The sequence below is a fragment of the Pezoporus occidentalis genome, unplaced genomic scaffold, assembly GCF_034315485.1.
Source record: "Pezoporus occidentalis ecotype Australia unplaced genomic scaffold, CSIRO_AGI_Poc_V1 ctg8, whole genome shotgun sequence".
NCBI classification, from domain to species: Eukaryota; Metazoa; Chordata; class Aves; order Psittaciformes; family Psittacidae; genus Pezoporus; species Pezoporus occidentalis.
The window spans coordinates 1,058,818-1,076,989 of NW_026916158.1; the positions used below are offsets into that span (position 1 = coordinate 1,058,818).

Consider the following 18,172-nt stretch of genomic DNA (forward strand, 5'->3'; position numbering starts at 1 on the left):
TTCATTTGCAGAATGAAAAATGAAAACATGATTAGCAAAAAATACTCTATCTCTTCTTAGATATTTTAAAAGGATAAAAATCCAGTAAAGCTTACTATAAGTTTTTATCCTGAGCAAATATGCTATGGAAGACATTCAGTCTGGAAGAGCTTCCTTAGCTTGTCTTTGAAGTGAAGAAGTAGCATTTTAACACAGCATGCTCCACGTAAAATCTTCAGCTTGAAGATAAACACATCAAACTGAAAGAACAGCAGTATTTTTCCATACAGGAAAGATAAAAAACAACCCTCGTTTATAAAATAAAACTAACTGTACAGTAGTGGTCTTTATGCATGAGCTACTTGTAATAAATACCAGGGTATCCTTCTCTAAAGTTTCTTTGTGAAGTAAGGAAATACTTTTCAGCCTTGTGAGACCAATTCCTTTTGCATTAGCAAAGTGCTACAGTTTTATTTTGTGCATGTTTAGCTCCATTATTCAAGGAAATTTTTTTTTTTTCTGGAAATTTCCTTACAGAATTAATTTTGCTAACTGCAGACCTCCTGTACAGGAAATTTATACTGGAACACTCAGATTATGTATTTTATCTATTTCCATGAAAGAAAGAAATGTCCACTTCTCATGTATTAACACATTTCTGTAATTATATTGATTTACATTGCTCAAGAACTGTATTAACTTCCTTCATTCCCCAAGTTAAAAACAAAGAAAAAAAATGGAAAGGGTGTGGTAGAACACTCCACATCAATGCTGTGGAAGAACCACACAGAATACACTATCAGCCTCCTCTTTCCCAGGGGCTTTGCTCCATATCAGCGCCTCTACTTGGATGAGCACCAAGCCTATGGCTATTCTATAGTTGCCAGGCTGCTCCTACGCAGAAACAGCTGATGTTTCTGTGCATCAGAAACAGAGCGGCCTCACTGGATTTCTAAAATACTAAGACAAGAAAAGCTACAATCTCTCCCATAGGCAAGGAGGATGGAGAATTCCAACCTGTAAGAGCCAGGTGGTATGTCAGCATCCTTTGGGATAAGTCTTTCATTCAACAACTGTCTTATTTACCATAAATGTGGAGTTTGTCCAGGAAAAACATGAGAAAATTATGGTGGACATAATGTTCTCTCAATCCTCGGCCTCAGTGGTTTCAACATAAAATTGCAAGACCTGCTTTGAAGGAAGGAGATAAATTAGCTCTTTAGGTGCAAATATTCTGCAAATTTGCTATCAGCTCTCAGGTAGGACACTCAGAAGTCATACACACACTCTCACTCCAGCTGAAATTAATACTTACATCAGTAACTTCCATTCACAAATGCAGTAAGTTTCAATTCCTACATGAAATCTGTCAAAAAACTACCTCTCCATATACTTGTTTCTTTCCTGTTAACGTCCACAATTTAGTTGCCATAGAGTTTTAATGCCAAGCATAAGACTTGGTAGGCATTAGAGCTACATGCAGTACTGCATGCTGGGGGCCCTCTCAGCTAATGGCGACTAGGTTGGAAGTTTGGCCTTTTTTCTGAATATGTATGCTTTAATGTTACCTTGCATTTTTGATTGTACATGAAGACCCTTCAGGAACAAATTCTGCAACTAGGAACTCTTCCCATTTGTTTCTTTTTTTAGTATTATGGAAAGTTAAACGTGTATTGAAATTAAAATAGGTCTTTAGGCTGCGGTATTTTGAAAACATTCCTCAAGTGCCTCTTTAGGGTTCTGGTCATAAAATACTTCATGCAGGGAGTAGTTTTGTTGTCTTAATAGCTGCAAAGCTTTTCTCTCCTCTGCAACATAATCTCAATTTATTTTCATTTTTTTTATGAGCTTCTGATTCACAGCATTTGAATGCTGCTATAGCTTTATAATATGATTTTGCTCCCTTAAGAGTAAAAGTAAGTAAGAATAACTTGCCAAAAAATTGATCCATTTATTTGCTCAACCAATATTTCAAGAACACCTGCACAGCTGTTTTGGCAACATACTGGTATCTTCATTCAGCCTTTTACGTTTGTCTTATTCAACTTCAGGCAGATTATGTCTACCTAATGATGAAAAATTCAGTGTTTCCCATACCCCTATGTTCAGCTAAAGAACATCTCATTTTCCTGCTTTTGCCATCTGGATTAGTTATATGGAACAATTCAGTTCATGGAAAGTTCACATTCCCTTTGTGTCAATGATATTTAGAGAAATATCAAGCCTTGTCTGTATATTTTTCCATGCACCATTATTTTCAGAATAAGGGAAACACTTTTTTTCAACTCTGAGCAACCCAGTGAAAAACATCCTCTTTGTAGAGCAAGGCCAAGATACAGACAGGCTACGAAAAACATCAGGCACGAGTTTCTGTTTCTACACACACACACACACGCACACATGCACACACACACATATATGTAATGATGAAGGCTAAAAAGCTCTGATTAAATATATATGACAACAGCAAAACATTGAAGCAGTCACCTACTCCAAAAGCCACCAGCAATGCCACAGGTTGGGAGGAAAGACTCACCTGCGGGATCTGAGAAACTGCACTCATCAGTGGCCCTCTATCTCCATCTCAGACCACTGGCTGTATAAACTACAAGAAAAAAAGTTTAACTGGGAAACACAGTCTGTGTTTTTTACAGAGAATAACTCAGTTGTACTTGATATACAACAGCTCCCTAGTTCTGATCCTAAGGCATCTCTCATTACCACTGTAGTTTAGAATTTACACTTCAAGAACACTTTAAAGCTCCCTTGTTTCTGCCTTCCCTGCTCCTGCCTGCATTTATGCAAATGCCATTAGCCACCCATGCCTGGTTTGTGGGGTTTTTTTGGCTTTTTTTTTTTATCCCTGCTGGAAAGCTGACATTTGGCAAACACATGAGATGTGAAGGGAGCACAGTTTGGATGAAAAGTGACATGCATGTGTATGCCTGAGTGATGGGGGCACGGGAAAGGAGTCTAGGAAAATAAAAAATTTATACCTCATATGGCCAAAATGCTCTCATACAGATTAACATATGTGATTGAAGTACAAGAACTGAGAATTTCCTCTTTTTGCAAGCAATGCAAAGATTCTTTGCAATGCTGTCAATATCTCCATTTTACAATTCATGATTGCACAGTGAAGACAAGTCTGAGACAGTCGGACCTGGAAATTTTAAGGCAAAGCACTATTTTATATACCAGAACCTGTCCTACTTTACATGGCACAGGTTTTAAAGAAGGACCAAACACTTGAAATAGCTCCCTGGTGAATCAGTTTGCAAAAGTGATTCAGAGATGACAAGTCTCTAAATTTGGATGTGCCAGAAGTTGTTGCATTTTGTACCTGCCCGCCTCCTACACTCACTCAGTACTTCCAAAGATTAAAAACTAGCTTTTAGCAGGTTATACATAATACTTTTTGCCTCAGCTTCTCATACATTGTGTTTAGGTTATGCTAGAGAACGATTCTTAAAATGATGCAATGACCTTGCACTTTTGGCACTTGAAACTCATTAAGGGCCACCAAATCTTACAGAAATGCCTTCACTTACCACCATGTCCAAGTCAAAAGTCCTTGGGGGGGGGGGGGGGTAGTTAAATCCCCCCAAATCCTCATTTCCTGTAAGCTCAGAGACTTGCTAGAATTCAGGAGCTAAAATACCAGAGGAGTTCATCCTTACAAAACACACTCTATCTTCTCCAAGCTCTTTTACACACATCCTGGAGGCAAAAAGTTGGATCCAACTACAGCAAACCCCAAATTTCTCCATAATCAGTGTGGCGAGTGCAACCTGTGACTGGAGCAGAATACAGCTGCCCTCACCAACTCCATCTCTACATCCTCACTGCTGCCACAAAAAGATGGACAAAGACCTATCCTTCTCATATTAACAGCAGCAGCTGGGCGCACCTTCCCCTTTCAATAGAGTAACAACTGTTATCAGCCATAAAGCTACTTTAAGGAACAAAGACCTGAGCAGTTATTCTGCTAGTTCTGTTGCTATTACACACCCAGAAAATGTGTGTATACACACACTGTATGCACACTGTGTGAAAGCACTTTATATGCATGGAAGAATATCCTTTAATTGAAAATGGGAAATTACTACTTCATAAACAAAATGGAAAACAGTGAGGTTGAAAACCTTTTCACACATTACCAATGGATGACTGCATGTTATGAGAGATTAGTAACCCAAGTAAGAGAAAGCTTAAAGCCTTAAGTATTAGTCAAACACACTCTGAAGGGTAAGTCATGATATCTTAAGGTATTAAGGATGATAAACAGTCTCAAAAGCATAAAGTATTGCTCAAATCAACTGCATTCCAAATGAGATTGTGAAAATGCTATGTTTTCATGCCCTGCCTGTACTACAGATTTTGAAGTAAGAGGCTTATACTAAATTTGCTTTGCTACCTTCCTCCTCTCTACTCCTCACTCCCAAGAGTACAGAAACAAAATGGTGTAAAGCAATTAGTAGCTGAGCAACTCTTTTCACAAGTAAGCAAAATTCTTGGAAATCGAAGAATTCTAGTTTCAAGCCAAAACACTAGATCCTGAATAAATCTGTTACTATGCAACTATGCACCTTCCTTGCCAACTTCAGGCACCCTGAGACATTCAACAGCTGTAAACCAGTAGTAAGTAGTGCAGGCAAGCGCAAAGGGAACAACATTCAGAACCCAAAACACAAGTGATTTTTTTCCAAGAAAATGCAGTTTTCTTAACTGTAAAGGTGCTGTGGCATCGCCCAAAACCCTGCCTACAATATGGCAAATATTCTCCACGCTGGCCAGGCTCTCAGCTTTGCTACTTCTAAAGTTGCATTGATGCCAAAAAAGGCTGTAACCATGCTGACTGAAATCCTGCTTTTGAACTGTTGCCTTACTCTATGAAATATCTTAAAACAAAAATGCTTCTATCAGATCGCTGACCTTGTATTTGATTCATGTGCAAAATAATCCCGAGGTGCACAGCTTTAAACACTGCCAAAACAGCTCTTCTGAAGTGAAGCTTTAACAGCCCAGTGTCCACGTGGAGACCAGTGATGAGCGGTGTCCCTCAGGGGTCAGTGTTGGAACCAATCCTGTTCAACATCTTTGTAGATGACATGGACAGTGGGATGAGTTGTTGAAGTAAAGTGCAAGGTCTTAAACCTGGGCCAAGGCAATCCCAGGAGCAGCTACAGGTTGGGAGGAGAAGAGATTCAGAGCAGCCCTGCAGAGAAGAAGCCGGGGGTATTGACTGACAAGAAACTAACATGAGCTGGCGGTGTGCGCTCGCAGCCCAGAAAGCCAACCGTATCCTGGGCTGCATCAAAAGGAGCATGACCAGCAGGTCGAAGGAGGTGATCCTGCCCCTCTACTCTGCCCTCTTGAGACCTCACTTGGAGTATTGTGTGCAGCTCTGGTGTCTTCAACATAAAAAGGACATGGAACTGTTGGAACAAGTCCAGAGGAGAGCCATGAGGATGATCAGGGGACTGGAGCACCTCCTGTATGAAGACAGGATGAGAAAGTTGGGGCTGTTCAGCCTGGAGAAGAGAAGGCTACGTGGAGACCTCATAGCAGCCTTCCAGTATCTGAAGGGGGACTATAGGGATGCTGGGGTGGGACTCTTCATTAGGGACTGTAATGATAGGACAAGGGGTAATGGGTTAAAACTTAAACAGGGAAAGTTTAGGTTGGATCTAAGGAGGAAATTCTTTCCTGTCAGGGTGGTGAGGCACTGGAATGGGTTGCCCAAGGAAGATGTGAATGCTCCATCCCTGGCAGTGTTCAAGGCCAGGTTGGAGAGAGCCTTGGGTGACATGGTTTAGTGTGAGGTGTCCCTGCCCATGGGAGGGGGGTTGAAACTAGATGATCTTAAGGTCATTTCCAACACTAGGTATTCTATGATTCTAAGATTCTACTGTGAGGGTGGTGAGGCACTGGAACAGGTTTCCTAAAGAAGTGCTAAATGCTCCATCCCTGGCAGTGTTCAAGGCCAGGTTGCAGAGAGCCTTGGGTGACATGGTCTAGTGTGAGGCGTCCCTGCCCATGGCTGGGGGTTGGGACCAGATGGTCTTAAGGTCCTCTGCAATCCTAACCCTATGGTGCTATGATTCCTGGCTCAGTCCAGCTCCCAAACTCTCCTGAGCTTTGACACAGCCCCTTCCTCATTTCACCCTCCCCCTTCAGCCATGAAATGTATTAAAAGACAGCCATCATCCTGTAAGGGGGATGTATTTCTACAAATCTACAAATGGGAAGATAATTACAGAAAGAAAAAAAATACAACTAGCAAATATAAAGTTTAGCTGAAGATAGATGCATCTCTTTCCAGTTGTGTTTAAAGATTGAATAGTACACAAGAACAAGGTTCTTCAGTACTGCTGAGCAAGACTATCTGCTTCATTACATTCAGAGTAACTTTTTATATTAAGACAAAGAAAGTACTCGGGAAGGCATGTTGGAAAGTCATTTGTAGTGACACTTCTACCATATGGGTACAACAAAATCCTGCACCATCAGTTCTCATTTCAGTTTTAGTGTTGGCTGGAAACTAACTTTCTGTCAGAGACCATCTTTCTTGGCACAAGCTAGAGGGAAGAAACAGAACAGCTGTGACTTCCTGGCAGTCATAAATCAATTCCTTATTCCTGCAACCCTACTGTTAACTCTACTAGCGCAAATCTCAGCTCTTAGAACTATCAATTCTACAAATGCATTTTATAAGGGCTCTGCCCTCTAATTCATGCTCTGCTATGGAATAAAAAAAATAAATCCGTAACTAAAAAACCCAACTGCAGTCAAGTAACTTATCTGACACCGTAGTCACAGGGGGCTGCTGAGACAGGCACTGTCCCTTTCACTCACAAAAAGAGCAGATCAGTCTACTCTGCCATGCAAGAAAGTGAGGATTCAAGGGAAGTGAAGATTCAAAAAATACTTCTTTCAGAACTGAATCCACTGAAGACCACATCAGAAACAAATCAAAGGAAACTGAAATGTATATATTCTTTAAAAAGCTCATTACTGTAGCTGAAAAGAAAAATCTGAACAAATCCTTTTAAGCAGAATAACAAAATAAAACTTGTACTTGCACATGGGAAGAAGGAATTACAAGGGTCCTTTCTAGACTTTTCCATCTCTTTAAATGTCATGGTCTCCTTATGGCTTTTATACTGCAAAAGAGAAACTGTTGTGGAGGTTCTGCATTCAATTAACGTTTATTTAACAAATACAGTAGATCTGGGGGGAAATCCATTACAAAAGAAAAAAGCATAATCAAACATATTTCATTATTATTGCCTCACTGAAAATAAATCTTTTGGGGTTTGTCATAGTTTTATCCGAAATGAAGTGACAAATATATATCGTAATTGTTTGTTGCACAGTGATGTTAAAGAAGACGAAATGTGTAAAACCTACCAAATACTCTGAACATTGTTTAGTAGTAGAGTTGGAATGGTTCATGGATAAGAAATAAAACCGAGCTATACTCAGTCTCCTTTTGGTAAAAACTATTAAGAAATCTTTTGGCCATATACTGCTTTTCCACCTCTTACCCACACCACAGTCTCTTCAAGTACTTAACAGTGAATAATAAAAGCTAGATGAAAGTGGAACAAATCAAATACTTTAAAAACATCTCATCTGTTGTAAAGTACCTTTATAGCCTTGTACTTTTGAGGTTTCTCAATACGCTGCTGGAATTAAGGCTGTTGCTTTCTTCCTGATGCAAATATCTTCATCAGGAAGGTATCGATGGCAGGGGGAGGGAGGAAACAATATGCAGAAGAACTTCCCATGTGCTACAGGATTGTATTTCTGTGGAGTTTTTCCCCAAGAAAGCGCCTCATAACAGTAAACTGAAATATTATTCTGTTCCAAGTTAGCCTAAGAGATCAAAGGCAAATGCTCAGAAAAAGGAGATTAACAAAGGTCACATTCATTCTGAAGGCCTGAAGATCTTGTTATTCATAAATTTTACCTAAGCATAGGCAGTATAGAGAGAGACATCCACTAAGACAGAGATGTTCTATGTCTGCAAAGACAAGGGATATCAATCCCCAAATATTAGCCTGAAACAGAGAAAAGCTGACAGTAAACAGAAATTAAACAAAGCAACTTCCTGTTAAAAGCCAATATTTTTCAAGCCAGCCCATTTTAGTAAATTACTGAAGTTACTGCATTTTGATGCATTTACTTCAGCATAATTTCAAGTATAATTACAAACCATTCCGCAAAACAGCATAACAGGGATATATGCAGACACTTATTTATGGTAAAAGAATAATATCTGAACTCTGCTCCCAATCCTTCAGCTCCAAATAAAGCTTCTTTTTAGTGGATGTGATACAAAGCTTCTTCAACTGTTAGCAGGTAAAAAGTGAATTACTGTTCTGATCATCAAAAAGCCTATGTGAAAAAGCAATGCTGGTATAGAAAACAAGAAGCATTCATCCTGCTGAAGTAATTTTGAAAGTGTAATGCAAGGTTTGGTATGCAGGCACAAACTCACGTAAGAAAAAATTCAAGTAACACAGCAAATAAACCAAAAACTGACACTTAGAGAAACCCCCAATTTAAATGTATCAACATCGCCTTAAAAAATATTCATCAGTAAATATTATTTCTGTAACAATGGCAACATCCAAAGAAACTACCTAATACAGCAAAATAATAAAAAAATACCTAATAAAGCAAAAACTGTTATATTAATTTTAAATTACCCTTTATTTTTCACAAGTTTTTTCAACACGCTGTGCCTCTTGGCACAGCAGACTTTGAGACAGTCAGCTTCAAGTTTCTTTAAATTACAAACAGTAGATACAGTAGGAATATTTTAAACCAATTTCTTTAAAATAAATGGCAAGTTAAGACCCTTAGCTTTAAAAGGGACTGCAACAATTTCATTTTCCGGATAGAAAATTCAAGTAATTTTAAGTAAGAGTAGAAAATTGTCTTTATAAAACATCCTATTATTAAATTTTAAGCAAGTTTCTTAAAATAAACATTAAATTTCAGTATCAGTTGGGTGCAATTATACCTTTAGAAAAATAATTCATTTTAAATGAAGGTCACTTGGTGAAGATAAGTAAATTTTCAACATGATGAGTTCACAAACCAAAAGATAAACCATGTTTTCTTAGCTAAATTATTTAACCCTTGCTCCATCTACACAATTAATTTATTTTTTCATGTATTAAATTCAGTATTGAAAATGAATTAAGAAAATGGGCTTACTGATACTTTCCCTTCAATATGTACCAGCATATGACATTATTGCTTATCCCCAACAACTGCATACAAGATTCACTTGATATTGGTTTTTAATGGGTTGGTACCAAACATATACACCACAAAAACTTTAGCTGTATTAATTTACTGAATGAAAACCACAATAATTTTTTTTCAGATAATTTTGTATTACAGTTTATAGGGGTTTTTAAACAAAGAAATGGATTCGTTATAAAATGTTTTTCCATTTTCCCTCCTTACCTACTTTTTAAGACAGCAGAATGGAAAACCAAGCAGGACATGTTTACTTTGTAACTCAAGGCTCAGAGCAGATACTGAGAGATCTTCAAAACATTTTGGAACATTTTCTTTTTTTTTCATTCTTTCAGCCCAAAGTAACTTTGTTGTCCAGGAACAGAAACAGTTTCTTTTATCACCATCTTCCAGAAGAAATCTATAAATAAATGTTTATGTAGAGACTCAAACACTGCCGTTGAAGAGGGCAAAAAAAAAATTAAGGATCAATAAATGATACTGCAATGTATCTTGTGCCATTCAAGATAGGAAGTCCTTCATGCAAATGAGTAAGTCTTCCTGGATGCATGAAACTCCATCCTTTCCTGGGAGACTCAATGGAGCAGTTGTACCTAAGAAATTTACATCCACCTCCCTGTAGTAAAAATAGAAACAAAACAAAACCCCAAACATTTACTTTGTGTTTTAATAAAGTTCCTTTTTATTTATCCATAACTTGAAACATTTTGCTATTATTAACAGGCTGCTAACAATTATTTATTTTTTTTACTATCCCTACTAGCAAGGCTGTTAAATGACACCATCTTCAGAGCAATACATAACAGACATGCAGTTAAAATCAATTTCCCTTGCTTTGTTTTAGTATTCTCCAGATAAAACTTCTGCAAGCAGCAACTCTGGCAAACAGATCTTCAGTAACTTCACTGTAGATTATACCAGAAACAAGCAAATCATGTTCACAGGCCTTGTTCCAGGACTGCAATCCTATCCTGGAGAGCGTTTAAACAAATCTTAAATAAATTAACCTGGCTATTGCTTTCAAACTGAAGGTGTGTTTTCTAAAGTAATGTTTGACAAACACATTTATGGGCGTTAAGTAGGACTGTGAACAATACAGGTTTATAAACAAAACAGGTTAAGTTTCTCTACTAGTCAAAGCTGGATATTAATGCCACTGCCCTGCCTGTTTACTTGAATCAGAGTAGAAAATAATTCATATCTCAGGAAAAAACCTCAAACAGAAAAACAGGAACAACAAATGAACATTTTCATTATGTGGCTGATCTTAAAAAAGAATCATTTAGAAAGTTGTAAAGAAAAGCTATTTGAGTCAATTTGGGACTAAAGTGTTTTGAAAAATTAGTTTTCACTGTACAGAAGCATGTCAGAAATGTTAAAAATGAAATGGTTAACATCTCCAAAGTTTTTCTTTAAATCCCTTCTCCTTCACCATCTGAAATCATTTTGACCGATTCAGCCTGACTGCATCAACAGCTCTGGATCCTGCAATTGAGCCAATTTAGTACTTATCAAAAAACACCAAGGAGTATCTCAATTTGTGATACACATCTTTTCCTTTTCAACTTGGTCTTTAAGTATATCCTTTTGGGCTCTAGTTTTGAAATTATATTAAACACTCAAAGGATATCTTTTTTAAGTCAATAAATTGTCAACTTACCTGGAAGTCCTCGCCTACTTTGTTGAGAGCGATGTTGATTGTGAATGTAGATGAGTCATGATGAGGTCTGAGTGACCGCTGTCTGTCAGGGCTATATTTTACAACAAAATTCAGTAAAGCAAACCCCTGAAACAAAACAGAGTCACACTTCAACATGTGAACTTCTGCATCACATAGACAGTCCTTGGGTTGTTTTTTTTTTTTGTTTAAAACTGAATTTATAACACAACATTCATCTATAACTACTACTTCATCATGCATGAACTCCCCAACCAAACCAAATAGCGCATATTCAATAATATATTAGAATCAGCCATGCCATCCAGTAATTACCTATATAAGTTTTAAACCCATACCTTGGTATAATAGCCAGCGAACACTTTCAGGGTTACAGGTGCAATGAACTCTCTTATGAAATGCAGCCATTCATTATCCAGTCCAATTTGCTTCATATGAATATCATCAGTTGGGACATTTTCATAACCTCCAGAAATACGGCTGTCCTAATGAAAACACCATAAATAACCTTGAAATATGGAAATGGAATGCTTCCGGCACTTCCACAAAATTTATTTGAAAACTGCAACAAAGCAATGCTTTAGCTGGCATATGTGAGCTTGCTGTACAGTAATTTAACAGCCAACAACTGTGGAAAAAAAATGCTGAGCTATGAATGAACAAAAATTGGAAGTTTTTAAAAGGTCAGTCAATATTGGGATATGTTCCCTGTAAATAAGGGCCTCCTAAGGTAATGATTTTATTTATTGAGATATAGATGTCTTGATCTCTGATATAACTTCAGTTATATCAGAGATCAAGACAGTACAGGCCTCAACTTGACAGTGTAATAAATAACTTGAAGATAAAAGTATGTTAAAATGCTTTCTGGAGGCTCCTCTTTGCAGTAAAATAATGAATGTTATTTATCTCATTTCCAAGGTACCACATTTGCGAATACAACAAACATTCCTCCAATTTCAGCCATAGTTAATGAGTACCTTGAACATTTTGCAAACACAGGGGGACGACTGTGACAAATTAGTACTTAAGAGGTAAACAAGCAAAACTTTTCTGGACATCTATTAAAGATCAGCCTTGGATAACTGTCAGATAACTACTACAGCAAATGCACAGTCAGTGTCTGAATTTGGTCTGTATTGGGTTTTTTGACCCAAGGTCTGTATTGGGTCTGCATGTCAAAGTATTTGCAGCAGGGGAGGACTATATTAGTGGCTTCTGTGTGAATCTGCTAGAAGCTTCCCATATGTCCAACAGAGACAAAGCCAACTGGCTTCAAGATGGACCTGCCGCTAGCCAAGACCAAGCCCATCAGAGACAGTGATAGCACCTCAGGTTAGGCTGGGGAGTAACAGGACAGTGCAACAACAACTGCAGCTGAGGAAAGAAGTAAGAATGTGAAAGAAACAGCTCTGCAGACACCGAGGTCAGTGAAGGAGGGGAGGTGATCCCGGAGTTAGGCAGAGCTTGCCTGCAGCCGATGGTGAGGCAGGCTGTCCCTCTGCAGCCCATGGAGATCCATGGTGGAGCAGAGATTCACCTGCAGCTCAGGGTGGACCCCATACCAGAGCAGGGGGATGCCCAAAGGAGTCTGTGACCCCATGGGATGCCTGCGCTGGAGCAGGCTCCTGGCAGGACCTGTGGCCCTGTGGAGAGAGGAGCCCACGCTGCTGCATGTTTGCTGCAGAACTTGTGACCCCACAGGGGCCCATGGTGGAGCAGTCTGTTCCTGAAGGATGTACCCCATGGAAGGGACCCATGGTGGAACAGTTCATGAAGAACTGTGGCCTGTGGGAAGGACTCAGGTTGCAGAACTTCATGGAGGACTGTCTGCTGTGGGAGGGACCCCACACTGGAGCAGGGGAAGAGCGTGAGAGGTCCTCCCCAGAGGAGGAAGCAGCAACAGAGATGATGATGAACTGACCACAACCCTCATTCCCTGTCCCCCTGCACCACTGGCAGGGAGGAAGCAGAGAACACAGGAGGAAAGTTAAACCTGGGAAGAACGGAGGGGTGGGGAAAAGGTGTTTTTAAGCTTTGGTTTTATTTCTCATTATCCTACTCTGATTACATCAGTAATAAATTAAACTGATTCCCCCAAGTCAAGTCTGTTTGGCTTGTGACAGTATCTGGTGAATGATCTCTCCCTGCCCTTATCTTGACTCACGAGACTTTTGTTGTATTTTCTCTCCCCTGTCCACCTGAGGAGGGGAGTGACAGAGCAGCTTTCTGAGGCACCTGATGTCCAGCCACGGTCAAGCCACAACAGGGTTCATTGAGGAATCTCTCTAAATCTACTGAACAAGAAGCTACATGGTAAACTAAAATACACACTGTACACCATGAAGGAGATGTCTTGGGTCATTGGCAATTCTTGAAACGCTTGCTTGTTGCAGTACACTGTGAACTGTAAACTTATTATTATAAAGGTATTCACTAATTAGGGTCATGCATATATAGGCTGACACTTAGAATCATAGAATAGTTTGGGTTGGAAAGGACCTTAAGATCACCTAATTCCAACCCCCCGCCATGGGCAGGGACACCTCACACTAAACCATGTCACCCAAGGCTTTGTCCAACCTGGCCCTGAACACCGCCACGGATGGAGCATTCAGAACCTCCATGGGCAATCCATTCCAGTGTTACTTACTTGGTGTCTTCCACCAGACCACTGTCCAAAATGTTCCATTTCTTCTACCAATTCATCACAGGCAGTATCAGAAAATATAGGAAACCAAAACACATCTGGACACGGCTGCAAACAAAAAAAAAAATATCTTTTTTTTAACTACATTCATATTTTCAGTGGAGTTAAGCTTTAACAGCTTTTAGTTTTTAGCTGCTAAAAAAAAGGACATCTTCACTTTTCTTATTTCTTAGAGAATACCAGGTGTTCTCATTCAAATCATAACTCAGATACATTTAAATAATTAAATTTTGCCTTGATCCACAATCACATTCTCACAGAATGAATAAAAAACTATGAGCTATCTTGTAAGCCATGACCCAATATTAACAGCTGTATCAGTGTACCCAGATATTCTGTGCCTTGGTTGCCCTAAGTAACAACCCTGATCTACATTTACAAGCTATTAAAAAAAAGTTTAAACTCAACATTGCTTTAAATACAAAACCAATTTATCACAGCTTTTTAAGAAAGCAAAATTCAATAAATCACCTAATTGACACAGAACAGATCATCCAGCATCAGTACAACAATTACCATCTTAGAAGGGCTCTGTCCAGATCAGTTGCATGAAAACAAGAAACAAGCAGCAAAGAGTTAAAAAAAGAAAAAAAGCCATCAAAAGGCTTTACCTTATATTCCTGGTTGTCAGACCTTAGAAATCCATAGGGAAAGGCAAACCCCAAGGAAAGAGTGTAGATGAACTTTTCTTTACCGGACACCAGAAAACACAGCTATGTGCTACAGACGTTTTATTAGGCCTTCTGCTAGTGGTACTAACTAGTTCAAATAAATAAGCTAAGCATATCTGTATTTTGGAGAAGGCAATTACTTCCACAACTACTACTAATTATTTTTTGGACTAGCCTCATCTAATTTTCAAAATGGCAAAAGCTACTTTCCAATACAAAAAGCTGTTCAGCCACAAGACCAAAAAAGAATCTACATCGAAATACTGTATGCCAACTTACTATCAGTCAGGCCCACAAATTTTAAGAAAACTATTTATACCCACCTGTTCTACTATATTATCAGTGAATATCTTTGAGTAGTTGGGATTTATATAGGTTTCCTTCCAGTCCTAAAACGCATAATATTAAAACATTAAAAACAGAATAGATTAAATCATAAATGACAAAACCAAATTCATATTCTATTCATTTGCTCTACTGAAATCATTCAAAACAATTAAACAATTTCTTACAGCCATAAATGAACTGGCTCTCATCATGTCAAAAATCATGAAATTACATTAGAGCCGTATCTCCAACTCCTTACACTTGTCATCAGTTGGCTTGTTCATATGATATATTGTCATTTGCTTAAATAGGCGGTAGAGAACACCTTTTAGTACACAACCAATATTAAGTGCATAAGAAACAAATATTCTCCATGTAGTCTTTAAATCCCAAGTCCTTTATAATACACAAACTTTACAATTTTTCAAACAAAATAACTGTTTCATCAATTATAAGATGCGTACCACAGGATTTTCGAATATCTGCCAAAGGTCGTTGTTGTAGTGGGAAGTATTGTAATTGGCTGTCGAAATAAGTCTTCCAAATTCATGTCTGTTGGTAATGTACATGAAAACACCCTACCAAGTAGAGAAAATGTCATTAGCAAGACTGTCCATCTTGGCACAAATGATGTTTTAAAAGAAGTTTGCTTATGATTGCACTTTCATGAACTCTGTCACATACCTGTACATGCACATTATACGCATACTGTTCATTTAACATCTTTAATTTTCAAATAGTTAATTATAATCAACAATTAATGTTCATAATTTCTTCTTTACAAGCACATGAATTTATTTTGTAAGCACATTAAACCAAAACAGATATTGTTCATACCATAAATCTACATACAGTTACAGAAAGGAAAAAATAAGAGAAGTGATGAGATGATTTGTTTTCCAGAAAAACCTATCCAGACATACTGGAGGCACCTGTTCTCAAACTGAAAATACTCATACAAGAAAAACAGCATCTAGGGTTTAGTTTCTGGTCAAAAACTGAAAGAACAAGCTAACAATAAAAGGGCTAATGGAAGTCAGAACAATAAATTTATTTCAGAGTGTTCACTACACAATCCTTCTGGTGAACTGGCCTGAAATAAAAAGATAATTGGCAAATACAGCATATAAGAATATTCAGATAGGAGTACAAAACAGCTGAGCACTTCCAAGTATGAGCACCTAAGAAAACATTGCAAAATATTTGCAAGATATCAAATATGGTAAGATACATATTTATTATCAAGCTATTAAGAGAAGATACTAAGAAAACTAACTTGATTAGAAATAGTAGCAGGAAATAGTCTTTTTTAAAAGAAACTTAGGTTTGGTGGGGCTTTTTTTAGTTTACTGTTTTTCAGACTAACACTTCATTTCTGAAGTATTTGTGACTTTTGTATTTGCAGCAGATGAAGACTGGTATTCCTGTCTATGTTTTCATCTGAAAAACAGTTAAACTGTTAGAAAGATAATTATTATGTTAAACTCATGCCCAGTTTTGGGCACTTACAAAATCATAAAATAGCTGCAGCAGCAGGGAGAATAAGGAGGGTCTGGGTCAAGAAAAACAGCTTAAAGTGACTGTGCAGTCACTGAACTGTAAAGGACAGAGAGAGCCTGGCAGAACTGCTAGTGATTTGAGCTTTAGTTCTTCCTAGGAATATTAAATCAATTTTAGCTATGGAAGCACAGCTTTGGCACACCTTGAGCTCAGGAGCACTGAGAAACCTCCCTGAGGAAACAAGAAGCCTGTCTAAGATTCTTTGAGCTGGTCGTGAAGAACCTGTTCCTGGCAAAAACTTGAATCTTAGAAGACTGAAGAGAAAGCTATAGCAGTATTTCATTAAAGTAAGTGGACAGAGGAGAAGTATCTTCCTGTGGTAGGATAATACTGCACATAATAGTAACTAATGAATAAAAAGTAAAGCAACACCTTTGGGGGTCTGAGCATATGGAATGTTTCCGAAGAAGGGGAGTCTTTTTCCCTTTGTAAACTCTAAAATGAAGGAGAATTATCACATCAGTTTTTCGTTACATAATCTCTCTCTCTTTTTCTGACTACTATTAAGTTTCCACAGTTATATTAGGGAAATAGCAGCCTTTGATCTAAAGCTGATATGCCTTTACAGACAACATGCATCTCCAAGCAAAGCTCATAATCCACATGTCAAAGCTGTTTCCACCAGCCCCTTCTTATCTGCTGCAATACAAAACCAAGCACATACCAGACCATCTTGCAGCACAGACTGAGAAAGAGGAAAGAGAAAGCAATATTCTGATGAGCCAGTCAGATTAGTTTAACGAACGCATAGGAAGCACAGGTTTGCAATAACTGATGCTGAAAAGGTTTGAATACAACAGAACTGGATGGGGATGTTCTGAAGAATCAGTACAAACAAAGGAGATCATGCCTTGTTATGGGGGAATAAAAAAATTAATACTTGCCAACTTTTCTTGTTCAACTCAGCAAAATTATTTTTCAATGTTATACTGTCTGGAAATAGGTCTGGTTTAGGTCTTAAATTTGTTTCTGTGCTGAAACTAGTGTAAATATCAGTAGAATATGAACATGTAAATTCACATATTTTACAATACAAGTAAGTTTTCTCTCATTGCTTACAGCTTAATGCAAGTAACAAATTTCCAATACAGTGTTAATCTATCTGGGAAAAGTAATGAGCAATTCATGCTCCCCAAAAAGATTCCTAACATTTCTTAAATCACTTAAGGCTTTTAATATCAGCACTGCCCATAATTAGTTTAAATATGTATCTACTTAAACGTAAAATTGCAAAACATTCCAACTTCAGTCTTCTAGAAGTTTCACACTGTATAAAAACATAATAGAGATGCTCTAACTGCACTGATAAGTCTGAAGTCATCTGCTGTGGTTGTGCCAATGAGTAAAATATTTTAACCTCAACAGGAATTTCCAGTGAATTTAACTAAAAGCCACTATGCAGCCAGTGCACTGGCCTTGCAAAAAACCTCTGTTCTCAACAATTTAAAAGAAACACACCCACAGCGTTCTATGTCACAAAAATTGGCTAGTACTTTGAATTAGAAGTAAATATATAATATTCAAGATCAATCAAGTGAAGCAGTCAAACAGTAGCAGGACACAAAGAAGTCTGTGTGTATTTAAATGCACAGATACACCTTACCATTTCCCTGGCGTTCCTGCAGAGAGCCATATCAGGATCCAACTTATCACGCATAAAGTAGTTCTTTTCTTTCATCTCCAGTCTGAGAGTCTGTCCCTTAATTAAGTATATATTAGCCATATATGGAATATTCCACACTCCTCTTAAAAAAAAAAAAGGCAGATAATTTAAAGCCATGAAAACTAAGTTATTGCCTATTTATCAAATCAGCATCTCTGTATTTGCTAAGAATAAGCAAGTTTCAAGGAAATGAAGCTGAAAGGTTCCCCAGACATTTGAAAAATTACAGCTGGAGATTGTGAACATCTCAAACATAAGCGTAATTCAACCTTTATGAAGTACTGTTATAAAAAAATAGAAAGCTC

At 37.9% G+C, this 18,172-nt stretch overlaps 1 protein-coding gene across 2 annotated transcripts in view; it reads right to left on the bottom strand.

Annotated features, from left to right (window-relative positions):
• Nucleotides 1–8,676: 8,676 nt before the first annotated feature.
• PLOD2 (procollagen-lysine,2-oxoglutarate 5-dioxygenase 2) overlaps nucleotides 8,677–18,172 on the bottom strand; it is a 56,477-nt gene continuing 46,981 nt past the window's right edge. The window contains exons 13-20 of one of the 2 annotated variants that reach the window (XM_062603408.1): nucleotides 17,808–17,949; nucleotides 16,577–16,639; nucleotides 15,109–15,222; nucleotides 14,641–14,706; nucleotides 13,590–13,694; nucleotides 11,275–11,421; nucleotides 10,919–11,044; nucleotides 8,677–9,874 (exon numbers count right to left, since the gene is read on the bottom strand). In XM_062603408.1, coding sequence (XP_062459392.1) covers nucleotides 9,719–9,874; nucleotides 10,919–11,044; nucleotides 11,275–11,421; nucleotides 13,590–13,694; nucleotides 14,641–14,706; nucleotides 15,109–15,222; nucleotides 16,577–16,639; nucleotides 17,808–17,949 — 919 coding nt within the window. In that variant the 3' untranslated portion in view covers nucleotides 8,677–9,718. The remainder of the gene's footprint in view (nucleotides 9,875–10,918; nucleotides 11,045–11,274; nucleotides 11,422–13,589; nucleotides 13,695–14,640; nucleotides 14,707–15,108; nucleotides 15,223–16,576; nucleotides 16,640–17,807; nucleotides 17,950–18,172) is intronic. The other variant, XM_062603409.1, reaches the window with a different exon arrangement.